This window comes from Sceloporus occidentalis, unplaced genomic scaffold (genome assembly GCF_023333645.1).
Source record: "Sceloporus occidentalis isolate IW3139 unplaced genomic scaffold, rSceOcc1.0.p SCAF_7, whole genome shotgun sequence".
Lineage (NCBI taxonomy): Eukaryota > Metazoa > Chordata > Lepidosauria > Squamata > Phrynosomatidae > Sceloporus > Sceloporus occidentalis.
In genome coordinates this window covers 65,856,962-65,873,498 of record NW_028316987.1, presented here as the reverse complement: position 1 = coordinate 65,873,498, position 16,537 = coordinate 65,856,962, and the positions used below count along the sequence as shown (strand labels likewise).

The window sequence follows — 16,537 nt, the reverse complement described above, 5'->3', positions numbered from 1 at the left end:
TGACTAATTATATGTTAATATACACTTTATTTTGTTCAAATCATTACTTGAGGAACAATTTCAGGTTGTAATATCTTTCAGGAAAGGAAATATATTTCCAACAAGATTAACAGTATCCTGCTCCACAATAAATATCAGTTTATGATTAATTTTATTATCACTGCTGGCTCTGGCATTGTATTTTTTCTTAAAGAAATCAAACCCAGCCTTCATTACTATCATTAAGTATTGCACCAAAGCAAACTTCATACCTTCCTAAATTTCTCCATCTGCTTGTAAAGATCAGGATCTAGCTCTTGAGAAACATCTTTCATCCACAACAGAGCTCCTCGGTATTCAGTCCGACACTGTTCCATTCTGTTGACAGTCAACCATGTATCAGAAATGGCTCTGTATCTGAATGTTTCCACCTCTTGATGAAGTCTGCATAAAGGCGTGCGTAGTGCTAACCTGCGGCAAAAAAACCCCACATTATATACCATAAACATTCTATAACATAAATAAACAAACAAACAAAAAAGAGCTGTTACACTCTTGATTGGCAAACCAACCACCACAGGAAAGGAAATGCCAATATAAGCCAAGTCCCAACACAAAGTAGAATACCCAGAAATCTTTTCAACATTCATTTAATAATAATAATAATAATGATTTATTTATAGCCCGCCCAATCACCAGGAATCAGAGCGGGTTACAACAATAAAGAAAGTACAAAGCAAATAAACAACAACAATAAAACAACAAAGCATCAGTAATAGACAGTAACTTCATACATCTGACAACACACCATTTTTTTTAGTATTGACACAGTTAATCTATCTGACCCGAAATATTTTTCCAGTGTTCTTTTGTTGTTGCTTTTTTACTTATTTTTATAATTCTGAGATTAAAATGCTAAATACAGGTTCTGAAAAGTTCTGCTGCATTGAACAGGATGCTTAGACTTCACAAGTAAGAACACGAATGACAGAACATAACACAGATAAACTCATAGGATTTATTTTATCAGTTATTAAATGCATGCTTGTTTGATCTACTGTATTTAAATGTATTTTGATATGACCTGGGGATAAGTTGAGGGTAAAAATTAGGGGGATATAGCAAAGGATATAAATGCTGAAGCAAAGGATAATGATGTAGAAGAACTTACAAAATTCTGGCGAGCATAACTGTTTGTGCTCATGGTAAAGGCTGGCTAGATAAGGAGAGAAATACAGTAAATGGTTGCTGTGTGAGGTATTGGAGAAGTGGCCAGAGTGGGTGGGGCTAAGAAAACATACACATACCAAAAAGGATGTAAAGGCAAAGCAAAGCAAAGAGCGACTATGGTTATGTTAGCAGTAATGACAGCCTTTAACTTTAATGTGATACCTTTGCCTGATTTTAACCTAGAAAAGCTGACAAACATACACAAATGCCTTATACAAATCCTTCAGAGCCCACTTCCTTATCACTAGTTCCCTTCTGTAAGCAGAGTGGTTAAAGGCAAGAACTTAGTCTTTCCCAGAAGAACCTAAAACAGTCACTGACCACCTCTGCCATCTCTGCTGTGGTGCTGCTTCTAGCCTTTTTGAATATCTGGACAGAAAAATAGTCGTGGCAGCAATCTGGTGCTTTCCCTTAAAGGAGCAATGAGAGAGTTGTGGGGTGGGGTTGGTTCTTTTAGGTTCTCCTCAGATGAACTAAGCTCTTACTTTCTGTCACTCTACTTACAGAAGGGAACAACTTCTTTTTTGAAAAGAGTTAATGTACAGTATTGTCCCATGGATAAGTTGACACAGGTTTTAGAGATCGATTTTTTAAAACTAAAATTTCTAGTTATACATGAGTATATACAATAAGTCCTCAACAGAATATCTCAGAACTGCATACCACCTCTACCAGTCTGTACCACTGGCAATACTCTCTAGATGTGGGAAATCTGGAACCGGCTGAGAAACAGTAACAGTGGTGTGGTTTTGTACAATGCCTGATTCCAAGTCTAGTACAAATAGGCTATTATCCAAATCAGAAGACTAATGTTTAAGTTTAATGCTGTGTATAAAGACAGGGAAGTTCTCCCCTACACTACCTAGAATTACTCTTAGGCAACAACTCCTAGATCCCAAGATACTCAACCCTCTTTGTCAGAATGTAAAGCTGGAAATGAGGAGCTATAAGGTTCTGCCTTCTATTTTATTTGCTCTCACTATCACAAAAAAAGGGGGGGGGGAAGGAAAAAAGGGGGGGGGGGAAGAATGAAGTATTTCCTGGTTTCTGTCTTTTCTCCTAGCACTATAAATGAGAAAGCAATACAGAACATTCAGGAAACAGATAAGCAGACTGGATTGCATAACAGAGAAGATTGGAAGAGAGCTTTGGTCTCCAAGCCGAGTGGTGAATAGGGCTGTGCAGGAGGGGGTACTTTGTTGGCCTCCATGAAAGGAGACCCACAGGGCGAAGTGGGATCATGTGTAGGAGAGAGCAGGAGGCTATTTAAGGGCCTAGTGCCTCCTCACATACCTCTTTTGCCTGATTTCCAAGATGAGGAACACATTGGCTGTTGCTTGGCCAAATTCTTAACCTTTTGTCTGTCTTGATTTGTATACCTTGTGGTTTCTATTCCTTCCCTTAAGTCTCTGTTCCTCCCTCTTAGAAAACATCAGTTGTTCACACATACACAAGAAGTCAAGTAGAAAAGAGAGGAAACCAATGAGAGAGACAAGTTAATAGCTGCATGTAGAAAACCTAATGTAGAATGTGCAGGGTGGTGTTAGCATTTCTCTTCTCCTGCAATGCTGATACTCTGCAGTATATTAGACAGAGGTTACATCTTGAGAACAAAATCTCAGGTGCAAAGAAAGACTCAGACAAAAATCGGCAGTTTCTAGAGTCTTCCAAAGTCAAGGAGAAGGAGGAGGAAAACAATGCTCTGAAAGGGAAGGGGCATGCTCTGACAATATTTGTTTTGTTATTAAGAATTTTTTTTAAAAAAAGGAATTAAATGGCTTTATCTTTCTAATATGAACTTTTATGGTCCTTTGTGTAGAAGATATGTAGGATAATTATACTTTGCGTGCAATGCATTATGTTTAAAAAGTTTTATTTTGTTATTTATCAGACAGAAGAGAGGAAAAATGCAGAAGATCCCATTTTGTTTGGGGTTTTATACATACATTTTAATACACACACACACACACACACACACACATTTTTATATTATACATTTTATACATTATACATTTTTAATATATATAATATTTAAAAAAATTGTTGGTCAGGCACCATTTGAGTGCCCCCTTTAATACTATCAAATAAAGTATGAAATGAGCATACAAGGTAGTACTGTAAAAGGAGGCCTGGAATTTATCCTCTCAAATATAATCCAGTATTTTAGCAGAAAAGAAATTAAAAGGAAAAGGAAAAAGAAATGACCAGTTGTTGCCTAAGTTCTTAATCTTCTGTGTGCCTTGTTTGCCTCATGGTCTCTTTTCCTTTTCTTAAGCCCTCTGTTCATCTGTCTTGGTCTTATTTTAAACCATTCCTTGATCAGTCCTTTCAGTTCAACCTACTAACAGGATCCTAGTCACAATAAAACAAAGTAAGCTGCTTTTTATTCCTTGGAGGGAGGGCTAGATATAATGAAATAAATAGATTCAAACCCCACAGGCTCATAGAGCATGTTGAAAGTATAGCCAAGGTGCTCTTGTTGACCAAGCTACCAGGTGCCTCTTCTTATTTCTTTTCATAGGAGATTTGGAGGGACTGGGGAAGAAGAAAGCTGGAAAACTCATGTGGTCTTGTATTAAAAGACACAGCAGGGCTATTACAAGCTACTTCAGACATGAGGTCTCAATAATGAAGTCCACGTAGTTTAACATACCTTTGCTGGGAAGAAAAGCAAAGGGCTTTCCCTGTGGCTTGCATCATCTTTCCTGCTCTGGTTTTATCCTGAGAACCTTGGGATCTGAGAAATTTTCCTAATTCATTTTCTTCCTGAGAAAGAACTGATGAAACAAAGAGAAAATCGTACACAAGTAAGCTTCACATATTTTTGTCAAAAATGGTAATATCAGAAGAAACAAAAAGCAGGCATGTACATAAACACACCAGCAATTTCAAATTAATCTTCATGCACTTCCTGCACTTATGAAACAGAAGATCAGAACCACTTTAGCACATCCATTTGTAGGCTTAGTGCAATATAAGAACTGCAAGATGACCTCTATAATGAAAAGGAAACAGCAGTTCTTTTTGTTGTTGCTGCTTGAACAATGGTATAAGCTTGGTGGGTCAGACTACTGTGGTCTGCCTACAGTACCTAGAATTTACCTTGATTGTTTCGGATTCTCTTTCAACTCCTTGAGTCTAATTCTCAGGTGACAAGACATTTACCTAGTGAACTGAAATCTGGCTTTAAAAACTTAAGGCACTTTGCCCTTTAATTATATTCCTACTATATAAATATTTAGAGCCAGTGTGACATCGTGGTTTGAGTGCTGGATTGCAACTCTGAACACCACTTTGGCCATGAAACCCACCTTGGGCAAGTTACACTCTCTCAGCTGCAGAGAAAGGCAATGACAAACCTCCTCTGAATAAATCTTGCCAAGAAAACCCCATGATAAGTTCGGCATATGTTGGAAACAAGTTGAAGCCACACAACAACAACACACACATATGAATATTTGCACAAGAACTTTCTTTTTCATAATGTTTAATTCTAAAAGATTTTATTTAAATTAAAAAGCATTTAATGCACTGGTCCTGTTTTGTTTTATTTTGTTTTTAAAGCACCATAGGATCAGATCAGGACTTAAGGCCAGAAGTACCTACAATAACAAATGTGAAGGACCAATCAAAGGTTACACAAGGCATACATGAACAGCAAAATATATGCCTCTCCCTTATTCTTTTCCTACTTAAATAAGAAAGCAGCTTGGTGATGGAAAACTGAGAGGGTATGCAACATGAAGAAGGTGGACTAAATTGCTGCTTCTTGAGCTGCTACAACCAAACCAGCTTTTAAAGCTTTTATGCTTTTCCTTTAGAAAAAAACAAACTGTCAGCCAACATGTAATGTGTACTCTGTAATATAAGAGTATGGACCTGTCTCATTATCAAGTTTTGTTAAGGATAGGTAGCCTGGTACTCTACAAATGTTTTGGATTACAGCTGCCAAAAGCCCTAGCTGGCATGGTTAATGGTCAGGGATTATGGGAGCTGTAAATGAAAATACCAAGAACTCCCAAGACTGGATAATCCTCCTCCCCCTGATGTTATAATTGTTACATTCTCCTTAATAATAGTGTTTCTGTCATATTAAAATGATTAGCTTTAAATCTTAAGTTGATAATAGATTTAGTGTCAACTTGAAATCTTGTTAAGGCTTCAAGATGCTTACGAATTTATGTTATTTTATCACTGATCAAGACTCAACCATACACATATACCTAAGCATGGAAAAAGTATTCTCTGTAATTTTAATTCCAGAATTACCCAGCCAACATGACCATATTACAGAAGAGGTAGCCTCCAAAATTATAATTTCCAAGCTCTGCTCTGGGAGCAAGCACTACTAAATGGAGATGACACTCAAAGGATTTGTACCATTAAGCTGAAAATAAAGGTATATGAAGCTTATGACAACTAAAAATACTTACAACAAATCCTTTTTTGATATAGTTCAATTGCTTTAAGTAAATCCATGCACGTCCTCTGAATTGAATGGAACAGCTGAAATATATAATGCAAACAACATATAAAAGAGAACACTTTTCCCTAAGATAATAACATATTAATCAAAGGTTCTGTATGAACAATATACCTCAGTATACACCTCTGTATATATCTCTGCCACAGAGACAGAGGAGGAAGAAACTGAGAGATTCTATGAAGGAGTCCAGGAAGAAATTGATTATCACACCAACACAGGGCGACAAGCTGATCATAGGCGACTGGAATGTCAAAGCAGGAAGCAAAGAAGAATGAAAAACAGTAGGAAGATTCGGATTAGGCAAAAGAAATAAAGCAAGTGAGAATCTGATAGATTTTTGTGACACCAACAATCTATTCATTGCAAACACCTTTTTCATACAACCAGAAAGAAGACTATATACATGGACATCACCAGATGGCCAACTCAAAAACCAAATAGAATAGATTATATAATCGGAAGCAAAAGATGGAGAAGCTACATTCTGCTAGTCAAGACTAGACCAGGTGCTGACTATGGAACAGATCATGAACTACTTATGTGAAAAAGAAGAGTAAACCTGAAGAAGAAATTCAAGCCAGTATTCATACCAAAATATGATCTCAGCAATATCTCAACACAATTTACTCACAATATAACAAACAGATTTGCGCTATTAAACATAACTGACCAAGAACCAGAAGAACAATGGTCAGATGCCAGGGACATAATAAGGGAGGAATGTAGACAGACACTTCAGTGACCAAAAAGAAAGAGAAGAAACAACAGATGAAACAATGGAAGAAACAAACAAAACACTTCAAGCAGTAAAGGAAAGAAAGCAAAACAAAAGACAGACAGGAACAAATTCAGAATCATGAATACAACTGTACAATGACTAGTGCAAAAGGACAAAGACAACTATCATAATGATCAATGCAGAGAAATAGAAGACAACAACAAGAAAGGAAGAATTAGAGACTTCTTCCACAAGATCCTGGAAATCAAATGGAAGTTCAAACCAAGAGCTGGGATGCTTTATCACAATAAAAAGAACAAAATCCAAGACCAGGAAGAAATAAAAAGATGTTGGATGCCATATGCATAAGAGTTAGATAAAAGAGATTAAAAAAAATGAAAGACACATGGAACGATGAGCCATATGAAGACTAATCCCAAATTTTAAAAAGTGTGTGGAAGCTGAGATAAGAGAAATCAGGAAAAATAAATCACAGATGATATTCCAATAGAACTGCTACAGTCAACCCAGACAGAATCAACTCTAGTGTTAACTAAAATATGTCAACAAATATAGAAAACAAAACACTGGCTAACAGACTGGAAATGATCAGTATACATCCCCATCCACAAAAAAGGAGAAACAAAAGACTGCAGCAACTATAGCATCAAAGTATTAATTTTTCATGCAAGCAAAATTATGCAGCATAGACTCCAACCATACATGAAGAGAAAAATCCCAGAGGTGCAAGCGGGGTTCAGAAAAGTTAGAGGCACTAGAGACCACATAGCAAACATCCAATGGCTACTGGAGCATGTCAAAGAACTCCAAAAGAAAAATAGCATGTATTTGCCTGCATAGATCATGAAAGGCCAAGAAACGCCCTTAAAGACATGGAAGTGCCAACACATCTGATAGTCTTGACGAGGAATCTGTACTTAGGACAAGATCATACTCTCACAGAGAAACAGAATGGTTCCCAATTGGTAAAGAGGTCAGGCAACCTGGTATCCTTTCACCCTATCTGTTCAGCTTGTTTCCAAAAATATACAAAGAGCAGGATTGGATACAGAAGAAGGAGGAGTGAAGATAGGAGGAAGGAATATCAACAACCTAAGGTATGGAAGATGAAGGAGGAAAGCGCAAAGGCTGAACATAAAGAAAACAAAAATAATGACCATGGAGGATCTGCACAAATTCAACCCAGACAATGAGGAAAATGAAATAGTGAAAATGTTCCTGAACCTTGGATCAAACATACCGTATACACATGACTATCAGTCAACCTCACATATAAGTTGAGGGCAGGTTTTGGGACCACAATTACGGAATTTTGCATGATCCATAGATAAGTTGAGGGCAAAACATCGGGGCTCAGCATGGTCCTATTTCGCCACCCATCCACCTACCTTCGTTTGTCTGCAGCCAACCTACTTATCTCCACACAAAAGGTGGAGAGAAGAAAGAAAAAGAGACAAGTGGGCCTGTTGCAAACACCCCAGAGTGGGCAGACGGGTGGTGAAAGAGCTGGTAAAGGCAGGCAAAAGACAAGAAACCATGAATGGATGGGCAGATGGTTTCTCATGTTTTGCCTGCTTCTCCAGCAGTGCTGTCATGAACCTTGGTATAACCTGGTGTGGGGGGGCTGCGGGGGCAGCAGCAATGGCCTGCCCCGCCCCTGCCCTCCCATCTCGCTCACCTGTTCCCCCTCTACAGCTGGCTGCTGCCCAGCTGGACCTTCCAAGGTCTAGTGGCAGCAGTAGTAGGGCAGACTCCCACCCACACAGGACAGTTGAGGGATAGCTGGGCAGAGGCAGTATGAGAAAACAGAAGGGGTGCATTCACCCCTTTTCCTCCTTCTTCACAGCCTGCTCTACTTGGAAGAAAGCCAGGCGGCCAGGAAGCCTTGAGCTCCTCCTCTGTAGTCTGGCTCTCTCCTCAGGAGAAAGCCAGATGGCAAAGGAGCCTTGAGGGACAAGCATCCAAAGCCAGGCAGAGGAGAAGGGGCCAAAGCTAGGTGCAGCTCTCACTGGCATGGCCTAGAAACCCCAAACAGCCACTGCCATCATTTTTTCTAGCAGCATTACTGTACAGACCTTGGCGACCCAGGTTTTTTGGGTCAATTTTTTGACATACATTTTTCAACTTGTGTATATATGGTATATCAAAACAGGGACTGCAGTCAAGAAATTAGCAGAAGATTGGAAATGGGGAGAGCATCCATTAAAAGACTAGAAGAGATCCTAAAATGTAAAGGTATACAAGTGAACATAAAACATGGACAGCCAAAAAGAAAAACAAATGGGTCCTTAAACAAGTCAAGCCAGCAATCTCCCTGGAAGCCAAGATGATTAAAATGAGAGTATCATACTTTGGCCATATCATGAGAAGGCATGACTCATTGGAAAAGACAAGAATGCTGGGAAAGGCAGAGGGATACAGAAAGAGAGGATGTCCGCATACTAGATGGCTGGACTCTATTGAGGTTACAAGTATGAATTTATAGGACCTAAGCAGAGCAATGGAGGACAGGGAATCTTGGAGATACCTCATTCACAAGGTCACCATGAGTCAGGATCAACTTGAGAGCAGTTAACAAAAACCAACAATACATGGAGTACCTCAGGTATAATCAGTCTTCACCCTAGCCTAGGGTTAACATAACATTTCTGTCTCATACACAAAATCACACATGCAGCCATGACAAGGCATATGACAAGGTCTGATTAAACTGATTTGTTTAATGGGCATGTACATTCATTTTCAGAAGCAAGTGCTACATATGACTGATCACAGGAGCAGAAAGAAAGAAAGAAAGAAAGAAAGAAAGAAAGAAAGAAAGAAAGAAATCATTTGGATTTTTTGTCTATGGAAAGCATTTCTCCCCTTAATCCAATAACTCAACAAAGGTTCTTAAGAGTTCTACTGCCACCATACCGTATCATATCAGCAGTTTTAGGGCAAGCAGGTAATAGTTTATTTTAGTATGACCTACAAAAGACCTTGATGTTAACTATATATACGGACATGGCTCTTAAATTCTGTCACAGAAAACTTTAGCAAGAGGGAGCAAAGAGCCTATTTATTTTAAAGTTCTCAGTGTTAGCTCTAGCTGAGAGGTCAAAGGCACTGGAAAAACAGGAAAAAGCAGAATGATAGAGTCTCCTTCATACTAAAAATGTGAAGGTTCCTTAGGAAACATCTTAGGACTGTTTTGCGTATTACATTTGGGTTTGCTATCCACTGTACACATTTTTATAAGTGTAGGGCACACAAAGCATACTATGAAACATATTGTGTATACTTAAACACAATTTAGGCTTACACTAGGAATCAACATATGAAGTAGTTTAAAAGGCACACAATAACCTACTCTCAGAATCCAGATTTCAAAAGTGAATTACATGGATAAAAAGCAGAACAGGAAAAGGAGATGTTAATTCAAAAGGCAGATTTTGCTGGATTTTGAGCAAGCGAAGGGGGTCAAAGTGCCCAGTGTACTAGTTTTATAAACTGCTTTCATATCTTGATTAGCAATTATCTATAATTGATATGGACACAGCAGAAGACATTTACACATGCAAATTCAGATTACTTTGAAGATTTATATCACATTCTGTGTCTTGAATGAATTCACCCAGGCAAAGTACAGTAACTTAATTCAGGCTGACTGGAGCAGACTTTATTTGCATCCAACTTGCTAACTCACATCAGCATCAAATTTGCACAGTAAGGTCTTTAATGTGTAGACAAAAAGCATCTTGTGTGACTCAGCCTATGTTAAATGGGCTCAGTAGGCTAAATGGTGCTTATGTAGAAAAAGTACTGGAAAAGACTCTGCAGAATCTGGAGAAGACTCCATCATTATTAATGACTATAAGAACTGCCTATACTGGATCAGATCTCATCATGGATATTGCAACACATAATGGCCAACTAACTACCACATAACCAAAGTAAGAGGAAGACAGCCACCCCTTGTTGCTTGCTCTCCCACTCTTTAAGCATCTGAAGCTATAAAACTAGACCCATCCACCACCTCCACTCTGGCAATTGCTCAGGTTCTCAGAGAAATATCACTTATAGCCCTAGCGACCTCCTGAGAGCCTTTTAGGCGGCAATGCTGGGAGTGAAGCTGTTAACTGGGAACCATAAAACACCAATTAAAAAAAATTCACTGGCTGCCATATACTTCTGATCTGTATTCAAGTGCTGGTGACAATATCTGAAGTCCTAAATGTCTTGGGACTTCAATATCTGAGGGAACATATCTCCTTATATATGCCTGTCTGAGAACTGAGGTCTGTTGGAGGAGTACTCTTCTTCGTCCCATCAGTGGGAGCAATACATTGTAGGAGGACATGGGAAAGGGCTTCTACTGCTGTGGCACCATGGTCATGGAATACCCTCCCCTCAGAGGCCTGACTGATGCCTTTCTGGCACTGTCAAAACATTTTTTTTTAATTAAGGACTTTGAGACCTGACTGGTTTTATCCAGTTTACACATATGCTATGATTTATTTTTTTGAAAAGGGACTGGTGAGGGGACAATAAGGTCTTCTTCTATCTTTTAACACTGCACAACAATTTTAATTCTGCTATTTAATGACTGGAGCATATTTTAAAAAGAAAAACACATCAACCCTGACCCATCTAATAGATCAAAAGGCAATGACTGAGAACCTAGAACTGACCCTTTGGCTATAGTCCTGTATGAATGCAGTATTATGCATAGTCAATTGATTTATCTGCCAACAAGACTTGTATTTACTCCAAGGAACTCAGGACACTGTTTTATTTTTACAACCCAATCAGGAACGTAATTATTCCAATAGGGCAGGGGTCAGCAGCCCAAGGGCTGCATCCGGCCTGGCAAGGCCTCAGGACCGGCCCCAGCATGGACCTGCCACTGATTGCCACAAGTGCGGGGCCTTTGGCCTCTCGCGCGAGCGGCCTTGACCCCGTCAAAGGCCCGGTGTCCTCTCTCGCGGGGCCTTCCACCTCTTGTGCGAGGGCGCGGGGCCTTTGGGAAAGGGTCAGGAAAGAGGAGGAGGCCTCCAGTGCTGGCGGCCCCCGCTGGCTCTTTCCCGGCCTCTGATGGGGCTTGGGCCCCATCAGGGGCCAGGAAAGAGGAGGAGGTCTCCAGCGCTGGCGGCCCCCACTGCCTCTTTCCCGGCCTCTGACAGGGCTTGGGCCCTGTCAGGAGCTGGGAAAGAGGAGGAGGCCTCCAGCGCTGGCGGCCCCGCCAGCTCTTTCCAGGCCTGTAGGAGCCCCGCTGTGGTCACTGGAGCGCTCCAGCAGGGCTCCAGGGGCCGCAGCGGGCCTGTAGGAGGCCATGCAGCCCCAGGCCTCCCTCCAGAGAGAGAGGCCTGGGGCTGCAAGGGCCGTGGAGGAGCCCAGGAGGCGGCCTGCCGATCTGGGGCTCCATCGCGGCCCATGCAGCCCCAGGCATCCCTCCGAAGAGAGAGATCTGGGGCTGCAAAGGCCATGGAGGAGCCCAGGACGGCGGCGTGCCCAAGCCCTTCCCTTCGGCCGAAAGGGCCCCTTGGAGCCCTTTCTGCCGAAGAGAAGAGCCAAAGGGAAGGGCCTGGGACGGGTGCCCAAGCCCTTCTGTTCGGCTCCCTCCCCTTCAGCCGAAAGGGCCCCTTGGAGCCCGTTCGGCCGAAGGAAGGGACCGAGGAGGAGAGGGTGGGGACACACCTCCTCCTCCCCGCGGGGCTTTGGCAGACCTGAGGTGTCCTTTGGAGGACACCTCAGGCCTGGCGAAGCCCCAAGGAAAGGAGCAGGGGCTGCCGGCCTCGTCCTCCTCCTCCCTGCGGGCTTCGGCATACCTGAGGTGTCCTTCGGAGGACACCTCAGGCCTGGCGAAGCCCCGAGGAAAGGAGCAGGGGCTGCCAGCCTCGTCCTCCTCCCCACGGCGCTTCGGCAGACCTGAGGTGTCCTTTGGAGGACACCTCAGGCCTGGCGAAGCCCCAAGGAAAGGAGCAGAGGCCACGCGCCTGTTGCTCCTGCCCCTCACGGGCCCTTACTGGTCCCCAGCTGTCTCTGAGAGGCAGCTGGGGGCCAAGGAAGGGCAGGAGGAGCAGGCGCACGCCTGTCACCCCCTCTCCCAATCCCCCCCACTTCTAGCTGTCTCTCAGACAGCTGGAGGTTGGGAAAGGGAGCAGAGAAAGCTCTGCCCCCCCAGAGAGTGGAAGCTCTGCCCCCAGCATGTGGCCCCGCCCCCGGAGGGTGGAAGCTCCCCCCGGGCTTCGGCCCCCCAGTTGTCTGAGGGACAGCAACTCGGCCCCCAGCTCAAAAAGGTTGCCTACCCCTGCAAAAGGGTGTGTGTAGCTATTTGCTGATCTCCTCCTTCCTTTGGGACAGATGTGATGGGGAGGTTCCATCAAGCTGAAAAACCTCTGGATAGCTGTAGCATTTTGGATCCCATCTGAAGTCTGAGCATCACTTTAAACATCTTTCTTTTTAGCAAGGAAAGGTCCAGGCTAGCATACATACCTCCAATTTTGCATCCAAATCTGCATCTGAGGCCACTACATGTTCGTCCTCTTTCTTTCCCGTGACTTTGATAAGAGTTTGTTTTGTTTTCCAGTATTTCTGCTGCATTTTATTGACCACAGATTTTTCTTGGCCTTGGGCATACCGATCATAAAATTCCCTTGAATAACTGCTAGGAGGCAAAAAACCAGTTCATTTAAAACTTAAGAGGCAAACTTAAATCATACAAAAATCTGATAAATTACATTTGATTCAGCATCTGTAGATATTTAAATTCCTTAAACTCCAGTTTATACTGTTTTATACTAACTTTCATTCTCTCAGCTGTGGAAGCATCTACTTCCACAAATTTTCTGTCCAAACTTATAGCTTTGAATGATCCATTCTATTGGCTTTGCGGTTCTATCTTGAATACATTTATGAAATACTAGAACACAACTCCCTGGGTGCTACAGATTCACAAACACACACATACACACACAGAGAGAGAGAGAGAGAGAGAGAGAGAGAGAGAGAGAGAGAGAGAGAGAGAGGATCACTTACTATTTGTGGCCATCCATGTTTTGCTATTTTCTTCAAATCCTAAAAATTAAGAAAAAATACACAATTAAAAGGATTACTTCTATTAGCCATCCCATGCTTCTGAAGTGGGGGTATACGTATCTACAAATCAAACCACATCAAATAACCAAATCAAAAATGTTCATGGCACTTTAGGCTTATCCAACAAAATACAAAAGTGGCATAGCACTAAGCTAAAGCATGCAAGGAAACACATGCTTACAGAATCTGCATTATAGCCCCCGAGAGCCTGATTTTTATTACTCTAGGACAACAGATCATTCCACGCAAAAACACACAACGTTTTTCATGGCTCACTGCAAACATATACTCTAACATAGTACAGTTCTGGCCACATCAAATTTCCTCTCTCTCCGAAGTGGTAAAATTAAAACCTGGATGCAGTTTCTACCAAAAAGTGAAAGTATGGTTTTAGGGTAATAAGATTTCACTGTTAGCAATAATTCAATTCCCAAGTCCTTTTCTGTATGGAAACTTACCTGGAAAGAGAATACATCAGCTAGAAGGTGTATTGGCTCCCTGAGATTTTTAGACAATTTGTTATCAGAGGACTTAAGCAACTACTATTCATAATAAGCTTAAATGGGAAAATGATCCTTTCTCTATGGACAATTCTGTCAAATTTATTAGTCCTTGGAGAGCTTTGAGTCTGCTTCTTCTATCGTGTTTTATGCACATGGGTGCACTCTGTCAGCAAAAAATATAACATGAATTGTCCAATATGATGGAAAAAGACTGCAAAGCTGCATTGAACATTTTATCATACCGAGCCCACTCTCCCAATATGTAAGTTATGCTTCACACATGCTAGGTACACTAGATTTGGTACTCTAGTGTGTCAAATACAACTTTGCCATTGTTGCTTTTTCTGTAATGCCATCAGTATCCATGGGAATTGATAGAATAAAATAGGCAAAAGACAGGCAGTCCCACCCTAAAGGAGCATATCATCTAAATTTTGCCAGGGGGAATGGTCAACAAAGAGGGAAGAAAAAAGTAAATATAAAGATAACAGAGAGGGGAGGGGGGTCCAGTTGCAGTTGGAAATGCTGAAAAACATAACAAACCAAACAATGAATGTAGAGAGTCAACATATTCTATTATCAAGTTGGAACATTTGTGAAAACACTACAGATTAGTGGGAAAATAGTTAAGTCCCTGGCATACCTAGTTTAAAGGATAAGGTACTAGGTTATGGAGAAGGAAGCTCTACTTGACTGTGAAAAAGTTGCTAATATTCAGAGTACCGGTAGGTAGTATTGGGCTATACCTAATTGGCAAATAACTGACCTGATATTGAGACAGGTCTCTATGTAAAATTTCTGTTGGCTCCAACACCACTAACAGAAGGTAGAAAATGCAGGCTTATGATCACACATAACGCCAACAAATAATTGCAACCAAATGCAGATCTTTGAGAAGCATATCTCAGTGAAAAATGGCTTTGCAAAAATACCAATATGATATACACTTTTTTAAAAAAAATAACATACAATAATCTGAAATCACACATTTCCAGTAACTAAACCACTTGTGCATACTCATGTCAATTTCTGCAGTAAACATGTACAAGCAATTTCATCCATCCTTATGGACTCCTTGTGACTGCACTGAGGTCATAAACTGATATTGATGTAAACATTAGTGCAGAACTAGCACTAATTTTTCTGCAATGATGGATAAGACCTCTGTGGGAGCACTAAACTATACATAGACAGAATTTGGTTTACAAGTTGGAAAAAACAGCTTCATTTATATACCACTTCACACTGAACTAACAGTGTCTAAGCGGTTTACAACTGTAAGCTAATTGCCCCCAACAATCTGGGTACTCATTTTAGTGACCTTGGAAGGATGCAAGCCTGAGTCAAGCTTGAGTCCTTCGCTGGTATTGAACTCACAACCTTATGGTTTTGAGTGAGTGGCTGCAGTACAGGCATTTAACCACTGTGTCATCAGGGCTCTAATCAATAGATATATAGCCTCTAATCAAGAGGGCTAACAATCAATCAAATGAAAAGCAAAAAGAAAATAGAAAACAGCACAATTGGTTCTCCAGCACAACTCTATGATCAACCTCTGACAGAGTTGCGTTGGAGGACCTAGAGATTCCTAAAGAAACATATTAACCAAAACTGCAAATAGCCAAATCTGGAAACATCAAAGCTGCAAATGTGTGTGTGTGTGGGGGGGGGGCAACTGTAACTCCAGATTCAAGAAAAACTTGAATCCAAAGATGAAGCTAAAGATGAAGAAATGCATCTCCTACCAAGTCAGTAAGCAGTCATTTAGTCTTGTACCTTCTGCTACAACCCACCGTGGCTTACTGAGGTTTGTCCCAGCCTGCTACTTGCAATTTTTTTTAATGGGGAGAGCTCGGTAACTGAAGAACCTAGAGCCTTTTTATTCAATGCATGTTGTCTGCTATTGGACAATAGATAGAACAAGGAATAAGGCATCTGGTTCAATCCCTAGCACCTTCTGTTCAAACTGCAGTACAGTCACATTTAAGGCAATGGAAGCAGTTCCTTGCCTGAGAATCTGGAGAACCAGTCATAGCAGACATTCCTGGGCTAAGCCAGCAAAGACAATTTATTATGTTCCTACATCCTTTTTTTCTCAAAGAAGTTACTGGACTTTGTTACTGCCTGTGCTAATAAGTTTCAAAGTGATAAAAATGGGGATACTGTAGAACCTTTTCTGTATAGCAGCAAGTGTCTATGCACTGTTATTGGGTAGACAAATGGCTCCTTATACTTTTAAATACCTTGTTAAGAATAATGTATTTTCCTAAGGCTTTCTCTAAACTATTTGATGGTGTGCTGCAAATTCCACTATTGTTGTTTTTACTTAAAGTGGTATTTCTTGAAAGTATTTGTTGAAATTTGTTCATTACAACTTTCATGTTTGATTTTTTAAAAAAAGTTTCATTGGCGGGATACACACCGCCATATAGTACGTATTGTATACGTACTAGGGTTAGGAAGGGGCGGTGCTTCCGCACCCCCCTAACCCTAGTACGTATACAATACGTACAAGATGGC

At 41.1% G+C, this 16,537-nt stretch overlaps 1 protein-coding gene across 12 annotated transcripts in view; it reads right to left on the bottom strand.

Moving 5' to 3' along the window:
- Nucleotides 1-16,537, bottom strand: part of ICA1 (islet cell autoantigen 1) — a 73,139-nt gene that overhangs the window by 47,620 nt on the left and 8,982 nt on the right. For 8 of the 12 annotated variants that reach the window (XR_016281946.1, XM_089533173.1, XM_089533175.1 and 5 more), the window contains exons 2-6: nucleotides 13,455-13,493; nucleotides 12,912-13,083; nucleotides 5,643-5,715; nucleotides 3,863-3,986; nucleotides 252-450 (exon numbers count right to left, since the gene is read on the bottom strand). Coding sequence is in view for 11 of the 12 variants with exons in the window: in XM_089533173.1 (XP_089389299.1) it covers nucleotides 252-450; nucleotides 3,863-3,986; nucleotides 5,643-5,715; nucleotides 12,912-13,083; nucleotides 13,455-13,471 (585 nt within the window). In the remaining variant the exon portion in view is untranslated. Of the gene's footprint in view, nucleotides 1-251; nucleotides 451-3,862; nucleotides 3,987-5,642; nucleotides 5,716-5,806; nucleotides 5,937-12,911; nucleotides 13,084-13,454; nucleotides 13,494-16,537 lie in introns of those variants that run through there. The other 4 variants (XM_089533174.1, XM_089533170.1, XM_089533172.1 and 1 more) reach the window with 2 other exon arrangements.